Raw genomic sequence first — 20,449 nt, forward strand, 5'->3', positions numbered from 1 at the left:
ACTAATTTATATGTCATCTATTTAAAAAAAGGAATTGAGTCATATTTGGAATTATTTAAAATCATGTGATAATTCATGGTTTGTGTAAGAACCTTTGCTATTCCTAAACTGATTACTAGTGAACATCCAACACAGCAGGTCTAGGACTGTTTCTTCTAATTATCTGATAAAGTCAAAAATCATGCAGTATAGGCCACTCTATTCTAAAGCCAAAAAACTAAGCAAGAAAAATGTCTTAAATTATTGGATTAGTTTGCTAGGGCTGCCATCACAAAATGCCACAGACTGGGTGGCTTAAACAATAGAAATTTATTTTCTCACAGTTCAAAATGTTGGTAAGTTTGATTTCTTCTGAAACATCTCTCCTTGGCTTGCAGGTAGCCACCTTCTCTCTGTGTCCTCACATGGCTGATCTGGTATGCACACCCCTGATGTCTCTCTGGGTCTAAATTTCCTCTTCTTATAAGCACATAGGTCAGATTGTACTAGGGCTCACCCTATGGGTCCCATTTTAACTTAAGCACCACTTTAAAGACCCTCTCTCCAGATACAGTCACATTCTGAGGTACCAGGGGTCAGGGCTTCAACATACAAAGGGCTTCAATATATGGGGACAGAATTCAGCCCATAACAGAATATATTTTGTGCTCTTTATTGACAATTATAGCAATATCCTACATGGTTGTCTTCTGTAACTAAATTATCTTACTATAAATGCCCCCACCATCAACAATGTGACCTGTCAAATTATTTCATTGTATTGGCAGAAATATACACTAAGAACGTGTATTTTCATAAAACTCTTAATAGTTTACAATTGCTTAAAAATACCAAAAGAATTTATTTATCTTGCAAAATTATGAGGCCCCAACTTTAACCTCCATGACTTAATGGTTCCAACTAACACCATGTTGGTTGTGTTGTTAATTTTGTTGCATAATAAACATTTTTATATATTTACAATATACACTTAAAATATAAACTGTAGTTGAATTAATAACTAATATTGAATATCTAAAATATACATCCAACTTGCTAATACATTTTAATTGGCATTTTTGGAAGTCTATAGCATAAGGAGGTTGATGGAAGCCTCTGAAAATGCTTTTTGCTTGTTACAGCAGATGAATTTGAAATTTTCAAACACTATGCATTTCCAGGTGGCAGCTACCTGGAAATTAAGTGTTCTAAGTGCTCACAGTAGGTGAATAAAAGAAAAGCATTCAGTATTTAGTAAGGCATTTATCATGAAATGTTGGAAAGTCAAGAGGAATTGAAAACCAGGAGATGTATTTGACTAGACAAATATTTGGGCCAGACCAAGGTATTACTAGCTAAAAGCAAACAAACAGTCTTAAAAGCAGAGAGGTCTATAAAACAGAGCAAACAAAAACTCGAATATAAAACATCAAAGAATGCTCCTGAAAGGTGAAAACGTGGAAATGGAAAAAGTGAAAAAAATTAAAAATGGGCAATCATTAAATCCACTCTGATAATACACTGAATATTGTCCTTTCTCAAGAAGCTAATTTCATTCCCAGCAGTTCCAGGAATAGTCTCTAATCTAGAGTAGTAGCTCTTGAATAGTGGTCTAAGATTTTCTGGAAAACCTATGAATTTATCATTAAAGAAAGATTGGAAGACACAGAAACTTAGGTGAGGTTCCCAGCAAGAACCAGGAAAAAGTACCAAAGGGAAAGGGACATTTACTTTAAGGTACCTGACAAAGGAGAGATCTAGACAACATTCTAGGCCACAGCTGCCACTTCCCACAGAATCTACCACACAGCTCTCAGCTGACTGCTGAAGGCTAGGAGGCGGGGGAAATGAGAAAAAGGAAATCAGAAGAAAGTGAGCCAAAAAGGTTTTTTTCTCAAGGAAATAAAATCTGGGGAGGACAGAGTAAGGGAGTAGGAATCAAGAGCCACATTTTACAGCATATCATGATCTACACACTGAAGTATAGCTGGAGATGACAAGTAAGCTGTTGGATATGCAAGTGTGGAGCTCAGAAGGAATATTAATCTGGGATATAAATCTGTAAGTCATTAATGTAACAATGCTATTTAAGCCCTTGGAGACTAAAGAGATCACCTAAGGAGAAGCTACAGAGAGAAAAAAGAGAAGGACTCAGTATTAGGCTAATAATAAAAGCAATACTTAGAGGGTGCATAGAAAAAGGGGAGGAAGTTGCATATATAAAGAGAGGAGACAGTTGGGACAGAAGTCAGATGTGAGTGAGGTAACCGGGGCTGCACCAAGACACAGAAACCACACCTTGGACCAGCAGCAAGACAGAGCACAGTTTCTGACAGAGTAATCACACAACACATGCTTGTTAAATGAATGAGTGAATAAGTGAGTTACAGACTAGACTAGCATAGTATCTCTAGAATTCAGAGTTAACTATCTAGGGAAAAATGGAAATATATGGAAGAGCTATAATACCTTAAGAAAGACATGGGCTAAACAAGGTGACACTGTAAATTTACCTTGGTATTATTTTAATACACTCCAAAACCCCCAAAGTTTGGTCATATTTTCTATTCATTAATAAAATACCATTCCAAATTAATAATGAAACAGGTTATTGTGAAATAATCAATAAAACCATCATAGATTAGAGTTCATTAATTTCAACTGTTTAGACAAGGGGAAAACGTATTCAACCCTTAGAAGTCCATAAAGGAAAGAGATATTACAATGGTATACAGAAATACAATAATGATCCAAAATATTTTCACTGAAATACAACAGAAAAGCTGTAAGCCATTATCTGTTAGCAAAGAAGCAGCCCTAATGAAGTAGATTCTTGAAAACTGTCATACGGGTAAGCTCATTAGTTACAATGAAAGCTCCCCCTGCTGACCCAGGAGTACCTAATGGCCAGGATTTGTTATGTCTCAAAAACAAAGGTACTTTTAAATTCATGTGATAGCTCACTGAGGAGATTTCAAATCTGGAAACTTTCAAATAATGATGTATAATATAAGAGCAGTGAAATTTTCCAAAGAAAACATAGACTTATTTCATCCAAAACATTACATTAATTCCTCTAAAATCTTATCCATTAATAGGGTAATAAACTCATGAAAAGAAATCTACCTCAACTATCACCTACACTGTAAAAAAAATCTCTCAGTGATGGCTTTTCTATTTGAAATATGAAGTTGGCTGCTCCCTGTGAAACACATTCTCAGTATCTGCTGGCCCATACACATATCCATGCCTCCGCTATAAGAGATGAAAACTAAAACCCCCAAAGGCCCCAGAATGCCCCACAGAAACACCAAAAAAGAAAACAAACAGAAGAATATCATTACGAAGTTATAACTCTGCAAGCAAACCCTTATGAAAGTTAAATATTTTTCAAAAGCAAAATATTGTAATATTTATACAGAATTTTAAGTACAATCAAATGAGCCAAAATAGATAAATGACATTTATCTTAATTCATAGCAAAACCTGCTAGAAAATATATTATGCAATAAAAAATACATCTGAAAGAGAAGTATGTTCCAGCTTACTATTTTGTTTTAGAACTAGTAGGAAAAATAGTAAAGTGACCAGAAATGCAAACTGTTATTCTGAGAAAATGCCCACATTGATTTTATTTTCCCTAAAAACCTAATGCTGATGTAAGCTATTAACTACTCAACCGTCTTTTCCCCAGAAAAAGAAATTCCTCTATATTTCAAGGCACTTGAAGGTAGCACGTCTTCATCTAGTACTCTGTTGCTTATCAAGCTTAATATTCATCAAGAACAGGCATTTTCAATTCTTTTTCATCCCATTTCCTTAAATTTTATTCCAGATTCCACAAATCTCATTTTAAGAAAGGTGCCTTCCTTGAGTTAATGAACTAATCACTTAAAAGCTATTGTGAGTATCTGTGAGTTTTTTTTTTTTTTTTTTTTTTTTGGCGGTACGCGGGCCTATCACTGTTGTGGCCTCTCCTATTGCAGAGCACAGGCTCCAGACACGCAGGCTCAGCAGCCATGGCTCACAGGCCTTGATGCTCCATGGCATATGGGATCTTCCTGGACTGGGGCACAAACCCATGTCCCCTGTATCAGCAGGTGGACTCTCAATCACTGTGCCACCAAGGAAGACCTCTGTAAGTTATTTTTAATGTTCTTTTCCTCTGTGCCTTTTTGCCCAGTCTCACATTGTTTAATATGAGAAGATGATTTGGATTATTTTTCCTCCGTAAATTCACTTAAAACACTTACACCTATATATAGGGACATTATCTTCTTATGCCATAAACATTTGAAGGTAGCACAAGGGCAGAGTAAGGAATAATCAGTTAGAACATTAGGATGCAAGAGGGAAAAGTTAAAAGACTTATTTTTTGCCTTAAAAATCCAGATTAATTGTTTCCAAAATTTTTTTTCAACAGACTATATGAGATATACACTTCAAAGAAACATGTATCTCAGGAAAAAGTGTGAAAGAACATCTCATCCAATAACATGTCTCTCTGCAAAAAGAAGTGCTACAACCCTCACTTTATAGAGGAAATAATTTAAACAGGGTTTGAGGACAGAAGAAGCAAGAAGAACTACAATCCTGCAGCCTGTGGAACAAAAGCCACATTCACAGAAACAAAGACAAGATGAAAAGGCAGAGGGCTTTGTACCAGATGAAGGAACAAAATAAAACCCCGGAAAAACAACTAAATGAAGTGGAGATAGGCAACCTTCCAGAAAAAGAATTCAGAATAATGATAGTCAAGATGACCCAGGACCTCAGAAAAAGAATGGAGGCAAAGATCGAGAAGATGCAAGAAATGTTTAACAAAGACCTAGAAGAATTAAAAAACAAACAAACAGAGATGAACAATACAATAACTGAAATGAAAACTACACTAGAAGGAATCAATTGCAGAATAACTGAGTCAGAAGAACAGATAAGTGACATGGAGAAAAGAATGGTGGAATTCGCTACCACAGAAAAGAATAAAGAAAAAAAATGAAAATAGCCTAAGAGACCTCTAGGACAACATTAAATGCAATGATATTCACATTACAGGGGTCCCAAAAGGAGAAGAGAGAGAGAAAGAACCAGAGAAAATATGCAAAGAGATTATAGTCGAAAACTTCCTTAATATGGGAAAATAAATAGCCACCCAAGTCCAGGAAGTGCACAGAGTCCCACACAGGATAGACCCACGGAGAAACATGCTGAGACACATAGTAATCAAATTGGCAAAAATTGAAGACAAAGAAAAATTATGGAAAGCAGCAAGGGAAAAGCAACAAATTACATACAAGGGAACTCCCATAAGGTTAACAGCTGATTTCTCAGCAGAAACTCTACAAGCCAGAAGGGAGTGGCATGATATATTTAAAGTGATGAAAGGGAAGAACCTACAACCACGATTACTCTAACCCACAAGGATCTCATTCAGATTCCACAGAGAAATCAAAAGCTTTACAGACAAGCAAAAGCTAAGAGAATTCAGCACCACCAAACCAGATTTACAACAAATGCTAAAGGAACTTCTCTAAGTGGAAAACACAAGAGAAGAAAAGGACCTACAAAAACAAACCCAAAACATTTAAGAAAATGGTAATAGGAACATACATATTGATAATTACCTTAAACGTGAATGGATTAAATGCTCCAACCAAAAGACACAGGCTTCCTGAATGGATACGAAAACAAAACCCATATACATGCTGCTTACAAGAGAGCCACTTAAGACCTAAGGACACATACAGACTGAAAGTGAGGGGATGGAAAAAGATATTCCACTCAAATGGAAATCAAAAGAAAGTTGGAGTAGCAATACTCATATCAGATAAAACAGACTTTAAAATAAAGAATGTTACAAGAGACAAGGAAGGACACTACATAATGATCAAGGGATCAATCCAAGAAGAAGATATAACAATTATAAATATATATGCACCCAACATAGGAGCACCTCAATACATAAGGCAACTGCTAACAGCTCTAAAAGAGGAAATCAACAGTAACACAATAACAGTGGGGTACTTTAACACCTCACTTACACCAATGGACAGATCATCTAAACAGAAAATTAATAAGGAAACAAGCTTTAAATGACACAATAGATCAGGTAGATTTAACTGATGTTTACAGGACACTCCACTCCAAAACATCAGATTTCACTTTCTTCTCAAGTGATTTCTTCACTGAAGAAATCAAAGAGGAAACCAGAAAATACCTAGAGACAAACGACAATGAAAACACAATGACTGAAAACCTATGGGATGCAGCAAAAGCAGTTCTAAAAGGGAAGTTTATAGTTATACAAGCCTACCTCAAGAAACAAGAAAAATCTCAAATAAACAATCTAACCTTACACATAAAGGGACTAGAGAAAGAAGAACAAACACAACACAAAGTTAGGAGAAGGAAAGAAATCATAAAGATCAGAGCAGAAGTAAATGAAATAAAAACAGAAAACAATAGCAAAGATCAATAAAAATAAAAGCTGGTTCTTTGAGAAGATAAACAAAATTGATAAACCACTAGCCAGACTCATCACGAAAAAGAGGGAGAGGACTCAAATCAATAAAATTAGAAGTGAAAAAGGAGAAGATACAACAGCCACTGTAGAAATACAAAGCATCCTAGAGACTACTACAAGCAACTCTATGACCATAAAATGGACAACCTGGAAGAAATGGACAAATTCTTAGAAAGGTATAACCATCCAAGACTGAACCAGGAGGAAAAACAAAATATGGACAGACCAATTACAAGTAATTAAGTTGAAACAGTGATTAAAAATCTTCCAACAAACAAAAGTCCAGGACCAGATGACTTCACAGGTGAATTCCATCAAACATTTAGAGAAGAGCTAACACCCATCCTTCTCAAACTTTTCCAAAAAATTGCAGAGGAAGGAACACTCCCAGACACATTCTATGAGGCCACCATCACCCTGATACCAAAACCAAACAAAGATACTACAAAAAAAAAAAAATTACAGACCAATATCAATGATGAATATGCATGCAAACATCCTCAACAAAATATTAGCAAACAGAATCCAGCAACACATTAAAAGGATCATACACCATGATCAAGTGGGATTTATTCCAGGGATGCAAGGATTCTTCAATATATGCAAATCAATCAATGTGACACACCATATTAACAAACTGAAGAATAAAAACCATATGATCATCTCAATAGATGCAGAAAAAGCTTTTGACAAAATTCAACACCCATTTATGGTAAAAACTCTACAGAAAGTGGGCAGAGGGGGAAACCTACCTCAACATAATAAAGGCCATATACGACATACACACAGCAAACATCATTCTCAATGGTGAAAAACTGAAAGCATTTCCTGTAAGATCACGAACAAGACAAGGATGTCCACACTCACCACTATTATTCAACATAGTTTTGGAAGTCCTAGCCACGGCAATCAGAGAAGAAAAAGAAATAAAAGGAATACAAATTGGAAAAGAAGGAGTAAAACTGTCACTGTTTGCACATGACATGATACTATAAATAGAGAATCCTAAAGATGCCACCAGAAAACTACTAGAGCTAATCAATGAATTTGGTAATGTTGCAGGATACAAAATTAATGCACAGAAATCTCATGCATTGCTATACACTAATAATGAAAAATCTGAAAGAGAAATTAAGGAAACACTCCCATTTACCATTGCAACAAAAAGAATAAAATACCTAGAAATAAACCTACCTAGGGAGACAAAAGACCTGTATGCAGAAAACTGTAAGATACTGATGAAAGAAATTAAAGATGATACCAACAGATGGAGAGATATACCATGTTCTTGGATTGGAAGAATCAATACTGTGAAAATGACTATACTACCCAAAGCAATCTACAGATTCAGTGCAATCCCTATCAAATTACCAATGGCATTTTTTTACAGAACTAGAACAAAAAATCTTAAAATATTTATGGAGACACAAAAGACCCCGAATAGCCAAAGCAGTCTTGAGGGAAAATAATGGAGCTGGAGGAATCAGACTCCCTGACTTCAGACTATACTACAAAGCTACAATAATCAAGACAATATGGAACTGGCACAAAAACAGAAACATAGATCAATGGAACAAGATAGAAAGCCCAGTGATAAACCCACGCACCTATGGTCAAGTAATGCATGACAAAGGAGGCAAGGATATACAATGGAGAAAAGACAGTCTCTTCAATAAGTGGTGCTGGGAAAACTGGACAGCTACATGTAAAAGAATGAAATTAGAACACTCCCTAACACCATACACAAAAATAACTCAAAATGGATTAGAGGCCTAATTTAAGACCGGACACTATTAAACTTTTAGAGGAAAACATAGAAAGAACACTCTTTGACATAAATCACAGCAAGATGTTTTTTGACCCACGTCCTAGAGTAATGGAAATAAAAGCAAAAATAAACAAATGGGACCTAATGAAACTTCAAAGCTTTTACACAGCAAAGTAAACCACAAACAAGACAAAAAGACAACCCTCAGACTGGGAGAAAATATTTGCAAATGAATCAATGGACAAAGGATAAATCTCCAAAAAATATAAACAGCTCATGCATCTCAATATTATAAAAGAAACAACCCAATCCAAAAATGGGCAGAAGACCTAAATAGATACTACTCTAAAGAAGACATACAGATGGCAAAGAAGCACATGAAAAGCTGCTCAACATCACTAATTATAAGAGAAATTCAAATCAAAACTACAGTGAGGTATCACCTCACACCAGTTGGAATGGGTATCATCAGAAAATCTACAAACAATAAATGCTGGAGAGGGTGTGGAGAAAAGGGAACCATCTTGCACTGTTAGTGGGAATGTAAATTGATACAACCACTATGGAGAACAGTATGGAGGTTCCTTAAAAAACTAAAAATAGAATTACCATATGATCCAGCAATCCCACTACTGGATAGCCAGGTCATGGAAGCAACCTAAATGCCCATCGACAGATGAATGGATAAAGAAGATGTGGTACATATATATAGTGGAATATTACTCAGCCATAAAAAGCAACGAAACTGGGTCTTTTGTTGAGACGTGGATGGATCTAGAGACTGTCATACAGAGTGAAGTAAGTCAGAAAGAGAAAAACAAATATCGTACATTAACGTATATATGTGGAATCTAGATAAATGGTACAGGTGAAGTGGTTTGCAGGGCAGAAGTTGAGACACAGACGTAGAGAACAAATGTATGGACATCAAGGAGGGAAAGCGGTGGGTGTTGGGGTTGGTGGTGTGATGAATTGTGTGATTGGAATTGACATGTATACACTGATGTGTATAAAATTGATGACTAATAACACCCTGCTGTATAAAAAATAAGTAAAATAAATTCAAAAAAATAAACAGGGTATGAAATGATAAAAGTGATTTTTTTTTAATTTAAGAAGAAAAATTCACTATAATACCGGAAAAAATTATCCTTCTTTAAGTTGACAAATGACCATTGGTCTATACAAAAAGAATACAGATACTCTCCCAGACCAAATGAGATGTCTTCCAAAATGTATATCTATACATTTGTATATATTCACACAAATGTGTATTCGTAAATTCATATTTTTGTGAGGCAAGTAAAGTTTTTTTCCCGCAGAACTGATGTGGTATATAACGTGGATTTTTCAGATGTTCAAAAACCTGCATAAGTTATATTCAAACCAAATATAAATAATAGGCCTATCTTTTCTCTGACCCTTTCTGAAACCAGATTTAAGCCCACAGCAGGGGCTAAGAAGGAGCTTAGAAACTGATGTATTAGGAAGGAGTGACTGGAATCTATGGCAGTTTGGTGCCTACTGGGGCAAAGGAAGCAGGCTCTACTTGCAAGGTAGGCAGATGGAGATTCAGAATCAGGCCAAGGGATACACTGACTACAGGTGCTTGGCTCAGATGCATAATCATCCCAGTTGCTTATGAATGACTCATCCAAAGAGAACTGCACTAGACACAGTGGAAGTGGCTTAGCAGCAGAGGGTGGGGCTAGCAGGTATTCAGAAGGTTTAAACTGCAAAACTTCCAATGCAAGAACATGGTATATCTCTTCATCTGTTTGTATCATCTTTAATTTCTTTCATCAGTGTCTCATAGTTTTCTGCATGCAGGTCTTTTGTCTCCTTAGGTAGGTTTATTCCTAAGTATTTTATTCTTTTTGTTGCAATGGTAAATGGGAGTGTTTCCTTAATTTCTCTTTCAGATTTTTCATGATTAGTGTATAGGAATGAACGAGATTTCTATGCATTAATTTTGAATCCTGCAACTTTACCAAATTCATTGATTAGCTCGAGTAGTTTTCTGGTAGCATCTTTAGTTTTCTCTATGTATAGTATCATGTCATCTGCAAACAGTGACAGTTCTACTTCTTCTTTTCTGATTTGGATTCCTTTTTCTCCTCTGATTGCTGTGGCTAAAACTTCCAAAAAGATGCTGAATAAGAATGGTGAGAGTGGGCAACCTTGTCTTGTTCCTGATCTTAGTGGAAATGGTTTCAGTTTTTTACCATTGGGAAAGATGTTGGCTGTGGGTTTGTCATATATGGCCTTTATGATATTGAGGTAAGTTCCCTCTATGCTTACTTTCTGGAGAGTTTTTATCATAAATGGGTGTTCAATTTTGCCAAAAGCTTGTTCTGCATCTATTGAGATGATCATATTGTTTTTCTCCTTCAATTTGTTAATATGGAGAGATATACCATGCTCTTGGAATGGAAGAATCAACATTGTGAAAATGACTACACTACCCAAAGCAATCTACAGATTCAATGCAATTCCTATTAAACTACCAATGGCATTTCTCACAGAACTAGAACAAAAAATTGCACAATTTGTATGGAAACACAAAAGGCCCCGAATAGCCAAAGCAATCTTGGGAAAGAAAAACGGAGCTGGAGAAATAAGGCTCCTGGACTTCAGACTATACTATAAGCTACAGTAATCAAGACAGTATGATACAGGCAGAAAAACAGAAATATAGATCAATGGAACAGGATAGAAAGCCCAGACATAAACCCACACACATATGGTCACCTTATCTTTGATAAAGGAGGCAAGAATATACAATGGAGAAAAGACAGCCTCTTCAATAAGTGGTGCTGGGAAAACTGGACAGCTACATGTAAACAAATAAAATTAGAACACTCCCTAACACCATACACAAAAATAAACTCAAAATGGATTAAAGACCTAAATGTAAGACCAGACACTATCAAACTCTTAGAGGAAAACATAGGCAGAACACTCTATGACATAAATCACAGCAAGATCCTTTTGGACCCACCTTCTAGAGAAATGGAAATAAAAACAAACAAATGGACCTAATGAAACTTAAAAACTTTTGCACAGCAAAGGACACCATAAACAAGATGAAAAGACAACCCTCAGAATGGGAGAAAATATTTGCAAACGAAGCAACTGACAAAGGATTAATCTCCAAAATTTACAAGCAGCTCATGCAGCTCAATATCAAAAAAAACAAACAACCCAATCCAAAAATGGGCAGAAGACCTAAATAGACATTTCTCCAAAGAAGATATACAGATTGCCAACAAACACATGAAAGGATGCTCAACATCACCAATCATTAGAGAAATGCAAATCAAAACTACAGTGAGGTATCACTTCACACTGGTTAGAATGGCTATCATCAGAAAATCTACAAACAATAAATGCTGGAGAGGGTGTGGAGAAAAGGGAACCCTCTTGCACTGTTGGTGGGAATGTAAATTGATACAGCCTCTATGGCGAACAGTATTGAGGTTCCTTAAAAAACTAAAAATAGAACCACCATATGTCCCAGCAACCCCACTACTGGGCATATACCCAGAGAAAACCATAACTCAAAAAGCAACATACACCACCATGTTCATTGCTGCACTATTTACAATAGCCAGGCCATGGAAGCAACCTAAGTGTCCATCGACAGGTGAATGGATAAAGAAGATGTGGCACATATACACAATGGACTATTAATCAGCCATAAAAATAAACAAAATTGAGTTATTTGTAGTGAGGTGGATGGACCTAGAGTCTGTCATACAGAGTGAAGTAAGTCAGAAAGAGAAAAACAAATACCGTATGCTAACACATATATATGGAATCTAAAAAAAAAAAAAATAGTTATGAAGAACCTAGGGGCAGGACAGGAATAAAAACCCAGAGGTAAAGAATGGACTTGAGGACATGGGGAGGGGGAAGGGTAAGCTGGGGCAAAGTGAGAGAGTCGCATGGACACATATACACTAACAAATATAAAATAGATAGCTAGTGGGAAGCAGTCACATAGCACAGGGAGATCAGCTCAGTGCTTTATGTCCACCTAGAGGGGTGAGATATGGAGGGTGGGAGGGAGACGCAAGAGGGAGGAGATATGGGGACATATGTATATGTATAGCTGATTCACTTTGTTATAAAGCAGCAACTAACACGACATTGTAAAGCAATTATACTCCAGTAAAGATGTTAAAAATAAAACAAAACTGCAAAACTACGTGTTTTTGTATATAGGGCCTCACTATCCAGTCAAAAAATTAAACTCATAGCTCCAATAATGACAATTGATAAAGTAAATGTCCTACAACTTTCTCTCTATTTTTAAAATGACATATTCAGTATGAAGACACAGTGACAAAGTGGCAAGTATGTTCAAATAAAAGCCATTATTTTCTGCACCAACTGAAGACCCAGAGCACGAAAATCTTTTCTGTAAAAGCACAAACCTTTACTAGCTTTGTCCAAATGTTCCAAATCATCCACAAAATTGAGGATATCAGGGTAGTTTTCCTCACATATTTGCACAAGAAAATGAAGTAGTGTTGTTTTCTGATCTGCTGATTTTGTGTCCTTTAGCTAAATAGAATGAGAGGGAGAAAAAATACAGAGTCAAAAATATTTTATAGTCTTTCTACTTAAATAATGTTAATACTGTTTTTTATAGATAAGAAATAAATGAGCTGTAAAATTAGTTAATGCTATTTTTGAAAAGCCACAATTTAAACACTTGAAAAGCTACTTTTCATATACTGTTGCTTGGTCTAAGTCATTAATATTTACTGTAAAGAAGGAATAAGCTTAATTCAATCTAGTACACAATGTTTCATGGGGGAAAAAATATGGTGAAATGCCCAGGAAAACAGGACAACCTAGGAACGTATATAATATCAGCACTTAAAACAATCCCACATGCTTGCTCATTGTTTTATTTGGCACGGATTTACAGAATGCCTACTAGGTATGGCAGGAGTCAGAGACGCAACAATAAGTCATTCCTCAAGAAGCCATTTAGTGTGGGGAGGGGAAAAAAAAAGAAAATATGAATTTCCCCTGTGTGACAAAGAGTATAGTAAAAATAATCATAGAGTATGCCTAGGAGGACAGGGCACCTGAACTGAACACCAGCAGGCAGGAAGTTGTATGGGTTGGGGAAGGGAAGGAAAAAACTCAAAGGCACAGTATCAGAGGCAGATGGAGCAGCATTTGAAAAAGACCATAGATGAGGAAGAAAGTAGCACTTTAGAGGAGTCCAAGTGACTCCAAAATAAAAGTACATGTTGCGGGGAGGGGGAAGTAGGGAGAGTAGAAAGAAATATGAGGAGAAGGCCAGAAAATTAAAAGAAAGGCAGACCATGCTATGGATATAGGATTCTGATCCCTAAGAACTGGGAGGTTTTAAACTAGATGAGAGCTAATCAGACCTACATTTTAGAAAGCTCCTTCTAGTACAGTGTGGATAAAAGATCAGAGCAAGGGTAAGAACAGAGCAGGAAGAATAATTTTAAAAGCTGTAGCAATAATCCAGGCAGGGAAAGAAAACAGCCTGAGATGAGGTAATGCCTTAGGCATGAGATAATGGGACAGGGTGGGCATGGAAACCCACATGATGACATCTATTGAAACTGGACAGAAAAAGAATTAGAAAAAGATTTGGGTGGGGTGGAGAAAAAAGAATTGTTTCAGTTTGGGACAAGTGAACTTGAAGTTTCTGAGTAACATCTAAGTGGAGACGTTGGGAAAGGATACAGATATATATAGGTGTAGAACAGTGTTCTCAACCTTTTTTTTCATTATTGCTGGCTAAGTTTTTTTAGGCATATTTTTCCGAATCATTTGCACCTATGAAATTTTAAAATGATACATATACTGTATATCTGTTTATGTACTGCACGTACATCTGTGCTTTACACATAAAAACAGTAAGATAGGAAAGATATTTTTGCTCCCCGAGAACCAATTTTCCATCCCTTGAGGGCAATAAACTGTAGAGAATACATAGTGAGAACTTAGAGGAGTGAACTATTCTAGGAGTACCGGTTTGTCAGCTCTTAGCCTCCAAAGCTAAAAAGTTGACTAAATAAACACAAATAAGTACACAGAATAAAAGCAAGGAGAACAGAGGCTTGAAGAGAAGACCAGGATGGACCAATCCTAATCTGAAAAGGCCGAGGAATGAATCAGAAGGGAGAAAGGGCTAGGCTACAACCTAGGTACAAATAGAGGTCAGCTTAGGTTTTGTGAGTGATGGGGGTAGGGGGTGTTGGGTGTGAACACAGGGCAAACACATAATCTGATCGTGTTCCCTACAAATGAGTAATCATCCAGATCAGATACACATATAAGGGGAGAAAAAATCACTCTTTTCACACCAGGATTTAATTTAGAGTTGGGAATTCTTGGTATACTTAACTGCGCACAACCCTACTGCTTCCTTTCCAACAATTTCCTACCTTAAAATAAGTGTATACACACACATACACATATATATCCATATGTATTTTTTTTCAAATTCTATGTCACTAAATATTATAGCACTATCAGAAAAATATCAAATGAAAGTTACTATCTGATTGTGGCAGAAGGAGATATTCTGTGCCATCACAAATATTAACACACATGACTTATTAATGCACAAACTATCTTGTGCCTGGAAACACAGAGCTACCCTACTATAGACAGCCAGGCTTTCACATGATTATTCTTACAACAGGTTCAAATGTTGCATTGGCCTATTCAGCATGCAAACCATTCAGCAGCAATGGTTCCTGGCACTTTAAAAACTGACTCATATGAACAGAGTCCATTATTTGATGCCTCTTAAAAGGAACATAAATCACAACATTCATCTGAGTGTTCGGAAAAATTATTCCTCAAAAACTGACTCTGATCACTTGCTAGACTGATTGCCACTAACGTGTGAACAACCTGCTAATAACACTAAAACTGGCCTTTAACTAGCTACGTCGCCTTGGGCAAGTTACTGGACCTCGGATTCACATAAATGAAGTGAGAATATGAAACTGGACAGAAAAAGGAAACTCTAAATTCACTTTCCACTCCAAAAATATTAAATATACTTTACAGTGGACTTGTGTTAGTAGACATTGCAAAATCTATTTTTAAAAAATACTAGAATAAAAATGAAGAAACCTAGTTATAATCTCAGTTCAGAAGTTATTTTTTCATGCTTGCGTCAGTTAAAATCTTTCGGTTTCAGCTTTCACATATACTGAGAACGTTAATCCGATTTATAAAAGTTACCTTTTAACTCTACAATTTCATCCATACTATCATCTTTAATGGATAAGGCTAGGGTAAAAGTAGCAAACTTTCACAAATATAATAGTTTTCCCTGGTACAACCAAGAGTCAGTATAAAAACTATCTTTTGATTTTAATTTTGCTGCTTTTTTTAAAGCACTCTAATGGTTAACTCTTCTGTTCCCCCACCTCCCTCTTTATAGCAATGACTGGAGAATACTGTTCCTTCGGTGGACTCCCAGTTTCTGACTGCCACCAGTTTACACTTTTCTTATCATGCTCCATCATGTGAAACTAGACACATGTCCTGTGTGGAATGTTGATTAAGACAAGCACCTGGAAAGAGCTTTCTAGGGCTATTTGTGATATAGCTAAATGGCCAGCAATTGCTAGGATTAATATATCAAGAAATCTCTATGACCCAACAATAAGTAACTGGATCAATCTTGATCTTTATTCATGAGCAATAAGAATTCAGAATTAGAATTCTGGAACATACTATAGGTTATAGCATCTACCAATTTAATAAATGTTAAGGATGCAGGTGAAACACAGATTCAAATATTTAGAGGCAATCATAAAGCTAAACACTAACTTATGGAGGAGGTTGCTATCCTGGCTGTATTATTGAAAACATCAACTGGTTAGCAACTCACATACTGGTCACAGTCTAATATTTAAGATATACTCACTGAATAATAAATAGAAGTAGAAGTCTCCCATCCCTCCAGAATCTATATTTAACAACCAGGAGACTTAAAAAAAAAACACTCAAATTTCCAAATAAATAAATCTGAAAATATACCTAATAAAAGATAAGAAGTGAAGAAACAGAGAGTGACCATTTGTTGACAATGCATGGTTACTTACAAACTACTAGTTGCTCTAAATTCCAGGACAGAGATTCTTCATTCAGTTCCTAACGTTCTCAGGAAAAACTGCACAGTGCCAGGAAGGTATTCTTCCTGCCTCAATTACTCTATTCCCTTCCTTAGTTCCTTCCCCAAAATCACTTAAAAAAAAAAAAAAAAAACCCAAAACAAAAACCAATCAACAAACAAAAAAACCCTCCCAGAAAGTACATGAAAATGTATGAAAGCATAGCAAAATATATTTATCACAGTCTTCATCTACTTGCTCAATATTTTTTCACCTTTTGATAAACATTAACAATAAAAAGGGCACACTCTATTTCTACTAATTATTCATATCATACATAATCAGCGATTGAGCTACAACAAGGAAAGCTTGAGAGATGGTGCTAATTTTGTTGAAGAGAAAAAACAACTTGAGCATACTCTGTAGTGCTAACTCTTGGAAAGAAAATGAAGCTAAAATATCTGGTTTAAAAATTTATTCTTAAGTTTAAAAAATATGCTTTTTTAAAAATTTTCACCGACATTGCTTGACAGGATTCCTTTGGTATCACTGTCAAGAGATTTATCTTACTGATGAGTAATCGTCACTGTTAAGGAGAATTTCTTGTTTATATATTGTTTCTTTAAGGAACATTTTAATGTGGCATAGATGTCAAATAAACAAAAAGATGGATGGAGTTTCTTCAACCGCTCTGTTCATTCCAGACAAAATAATGTTAAAAGCAGATCCTGTAATAAATCATGGCCTAGTTGTCAGTCTGGATAGCACTCCTTTGTAGCTACAATGCAAGGTTTGGGAATATTTTTAAGCTATTCAGCACGAATTTGGATGACATTTAAAGAAAATTCCATTGTTTTAGTCACAAGAAAGAAAATTCCTAAAATAAAGACTAAGTATCGTCTTGGTGATTTTCAGAATCCAAAGAACTACAACCCCTTACACTCTGAATAATAAAACTTTATCTTAAGAATACTGTCAAATTTGTAGCTGTTCCCCATTATCATGTTCCTATACTTCAATTACGTTATCCAGACAGCACTGACTCTTTGGATGTTGTAGACATTGCTGAACACCAGAAAAATGACAAAATTATGAGGGTCTGTAATGGCTACATGAACATTCTAGAAGACCCTACCTTGTAAACAGTATGAATGCTGAGGACAACAGCAGCCACTCTTATTTGTGTGGCACTTACTAGGAGACAGGGATTGGCCAAATAATACAATACCTGTTAAGTGCTTGAAACACACACCATCCCTATGAAGAAGGAACTGGTATTATACTCACTATTAAGAGGTCAAAAGAGATGTGAAACATCATGTAGCATACCCCAGATCACATAGCTACTATCCAGTAGAACCAAGATTTATTTGAACCCACTTCTGTGTGAATCCAAAATTCTTAACCACTATAAAATGCAGTTCTCTACAAAATCTTTATTTAATATAGATTATTATGCATAAAAAGAAACAAAATTCTCAAAAACACAGTGGATAAAAATAGTAGTAAGACAGTAAAATAGTGTTCATTAATGCAATTTAAAATACTGAAGCCCTATAACCTGCTAATTCTAGCCTGGAAAGCCTCTACACCCTTACCCTGAGGTCACTTCTAGTTCTAAAAGCATGGCATTCTTTCTATTGTTTTATCTATACAATTAATAAAATGCTACCTGAATCTTACCTCAAATGCAAAGTCTCTCCATATTGCTAATAGATCAATGCTCACAAAATATGATAAAAATATGGTTGAATGAAACTGTGAAGTTTCATCTTTAACAGACCCAACCAAGTATATTTACTAACATCATATTCCATCTTAAATCATTTGCAGAATAAAGTGCTTTGTATACGTTTGAAACATCTCTAAATGTAAGTTACATGTATCCACATGGAAATGGATGTGTGAATATGAACTGCCAAAGAATATATCATAATTGCTCAGATATGAAGCTCAAAAAGTCAATGTGTAGGTTCAAATTCACTAGTGAAACCAACTACAATTATAGAACGAACTGTTTCCTGATATGTGTAAATACATTTGTAAAAAACAATCACTGTGCTGATTAAATTTTTTCAAAAATACTGTGTATCCCTCCAAAATGAATGGAAATTTAAAATCTTAACATAAATTAAACAATATGCTTTGCATCATCTATGTCACTGCCATAACTATTAATACCTATAATAAAACTTTCATAGTGATTTTAAAGATAGGTAGCAATAAACTAATATTAGGTAAAATAGATATTAGATAAATTTATAGCATTCACATATTAAAAAACATTTATTGCTTAGTTTTCATTTTAAAATGATGAGAGTTGAAACATTAAATAAGGAAGAAAATGCTTTAAATAATTCAGCTTCTATAACTAAACTGATTTCTACTATATCTCCATAGACACACTATCTCTGAATTATATTTTAAATATATTTCTCTTGGATTTTAGTGAGCACTTCAGCATGAAAAGCGTTTTTGCATTTTAGTAAAATTTTATCTTATTGCATCATTAAATTGTTCAATGTTCTATTTATTTACACTATTCCCTTATTCCACAAGAGACTTAAAATAGCTCAGTGTTCTTTAGTTAATATAAATGGATCAAATACATTAATTTTAAATTAAATCGTTTTTATACTTCTTAATTTTTTTAACAGACTTTATATTTTAGAGCAGTTTCAGCTTTAAGACAAATTGAGCAGAAAAGACAGATTCCCATATACTCTCCCCTCCACATACACAAGTTCCCCTATCAGTAACGTTTTGCATTAATGTGTTACATTTGTTAAAATTTATGTACCGCTACTGATGATATTGATACATTATTAACTATTAATTATTAATCTCATTTACTTTTGGGTTCACTCTGTGTTCTAAAGTTGTATGGGTTTTGCCAAATGCATAATGTCACGTACCTACCATTACTGAGTCATAGGGAATAGTTTCACCATCCTGAAAAATCCCCTGTCCTCCACCTATTCATCTCTTCCTTCTTCCCCCTCCCCCAAAACCTCCAGAAACCACTGATTTTTTTACTATCTCTATAATTTTGTCCTTTCCAGAATGTCATATAGTTGGAATCAGAGTATGGAGGCTTTTCAGATTGGCTTCTTTCACTTAGTATTATGCATTTCTCCATGTCTTTTCTTGGCTTAAGAAATTCTTTCTTTTTATGACTGATTTAATAGTCTATTGCAGGGGTACCCAACGCTCAGGCCACAGACCAGTAAGAGTCCGCGGCCTGTTAGGAACCTGGCCGCACAGCAGGAGGTGAGCAGCGGGGAGGCGAGCAAGCGAAGCTTCATCTGCCACCCCGTCGTTCCCCATCGCTGGTCTATTGTATGACTATACGTATGACTATATCAGTGAGTTCTATCCATTCAGCTATTGAAGGACTTCTCGAGTTGCTTCCAAATTTTGGCAACCACGAATAAAACTGCTATAAACATTTGTATGCAGGTTTTTTACTCCTTGGGGTAAACAGGAATGTGATTACTGAATCCTATGTTAAATCTATGTTTAGCTTTGTAACTGCCAGTCTTCTAAAGGTGCTGTACTATCTTGCATTCCTTTCATCAGTGAATGAGTGCTCCTGTTGTAGCACATCCTCAGCAGCATTTGGTGCTGTCAGTGATTTGGATTTTAGCCATTCTAATAGATGTGTAATGGTGTCTCATTTTTTTACATTTGCAATTCCCTCACAACATATGATGTTGAGTATATTTTCATACAGTTATTTGCCATTTGTAAATCTTCGGTAAGATGTCTGTCCAGGTCTTTTTTTAAAAATTGGGTTGTTTTCTTATTGTTGAGTTTTAGAGTTCTTTGTATATTTTGTATACAAGTCTTTTGTCAGGTGTTTTGCAAAGATTTTATCCCACTCTATGGACTGTCTTTTCACTTCACAGAGCAGAAGTTTTTAAATTCAAATAGTGGCTAACTTATAAATGTCCAGTTTTTCCAGCATCATTTCTTTAAAAAAACTATTCTTTTCCATTGAATTACCTTTGCTGCTTTGTCCAGGATCAGTTGACTATACCTGTGTGG

The 20,449-nt window shown here is 35.5% G+C and overlaps 1 protein-coding gene across 1 annotated transcript in view; it reads right to left on the reverse strand.

The window, feature by feature from the left end:
• Positions 1 to 20,449, reverse strand: part of DIAPH3 (diaphanous related formin 3) — a 542,576-nt gene that overhangs the window by 217,440 nt on the left and 304,687 nt on the right. Inside the window, exon 22 of the mRNA XM_082601893.1 lies at positions 12,710 to 12,839. Within this exon, the coding sequence (XP_082458019.1) occupies positions 12,710 to 12,839 (130 nt within the window). The remainder of the gene's footprint in view (positions 1 to 12,709; positions 12,840 to 20,449) is intronic.

The sequence above is a fragment of the Mesoplodon mirus genome (assembly GCF_964341445.2).
Source record: "Mesoplodon mirus genome assembly, chromosome: 17".
NCBI lineage: Eukaryota > Metazoa > Chordata > Mammalia > Artiodactyla > Ziphiidae > Mesoplodon > Mesoplodon mirus.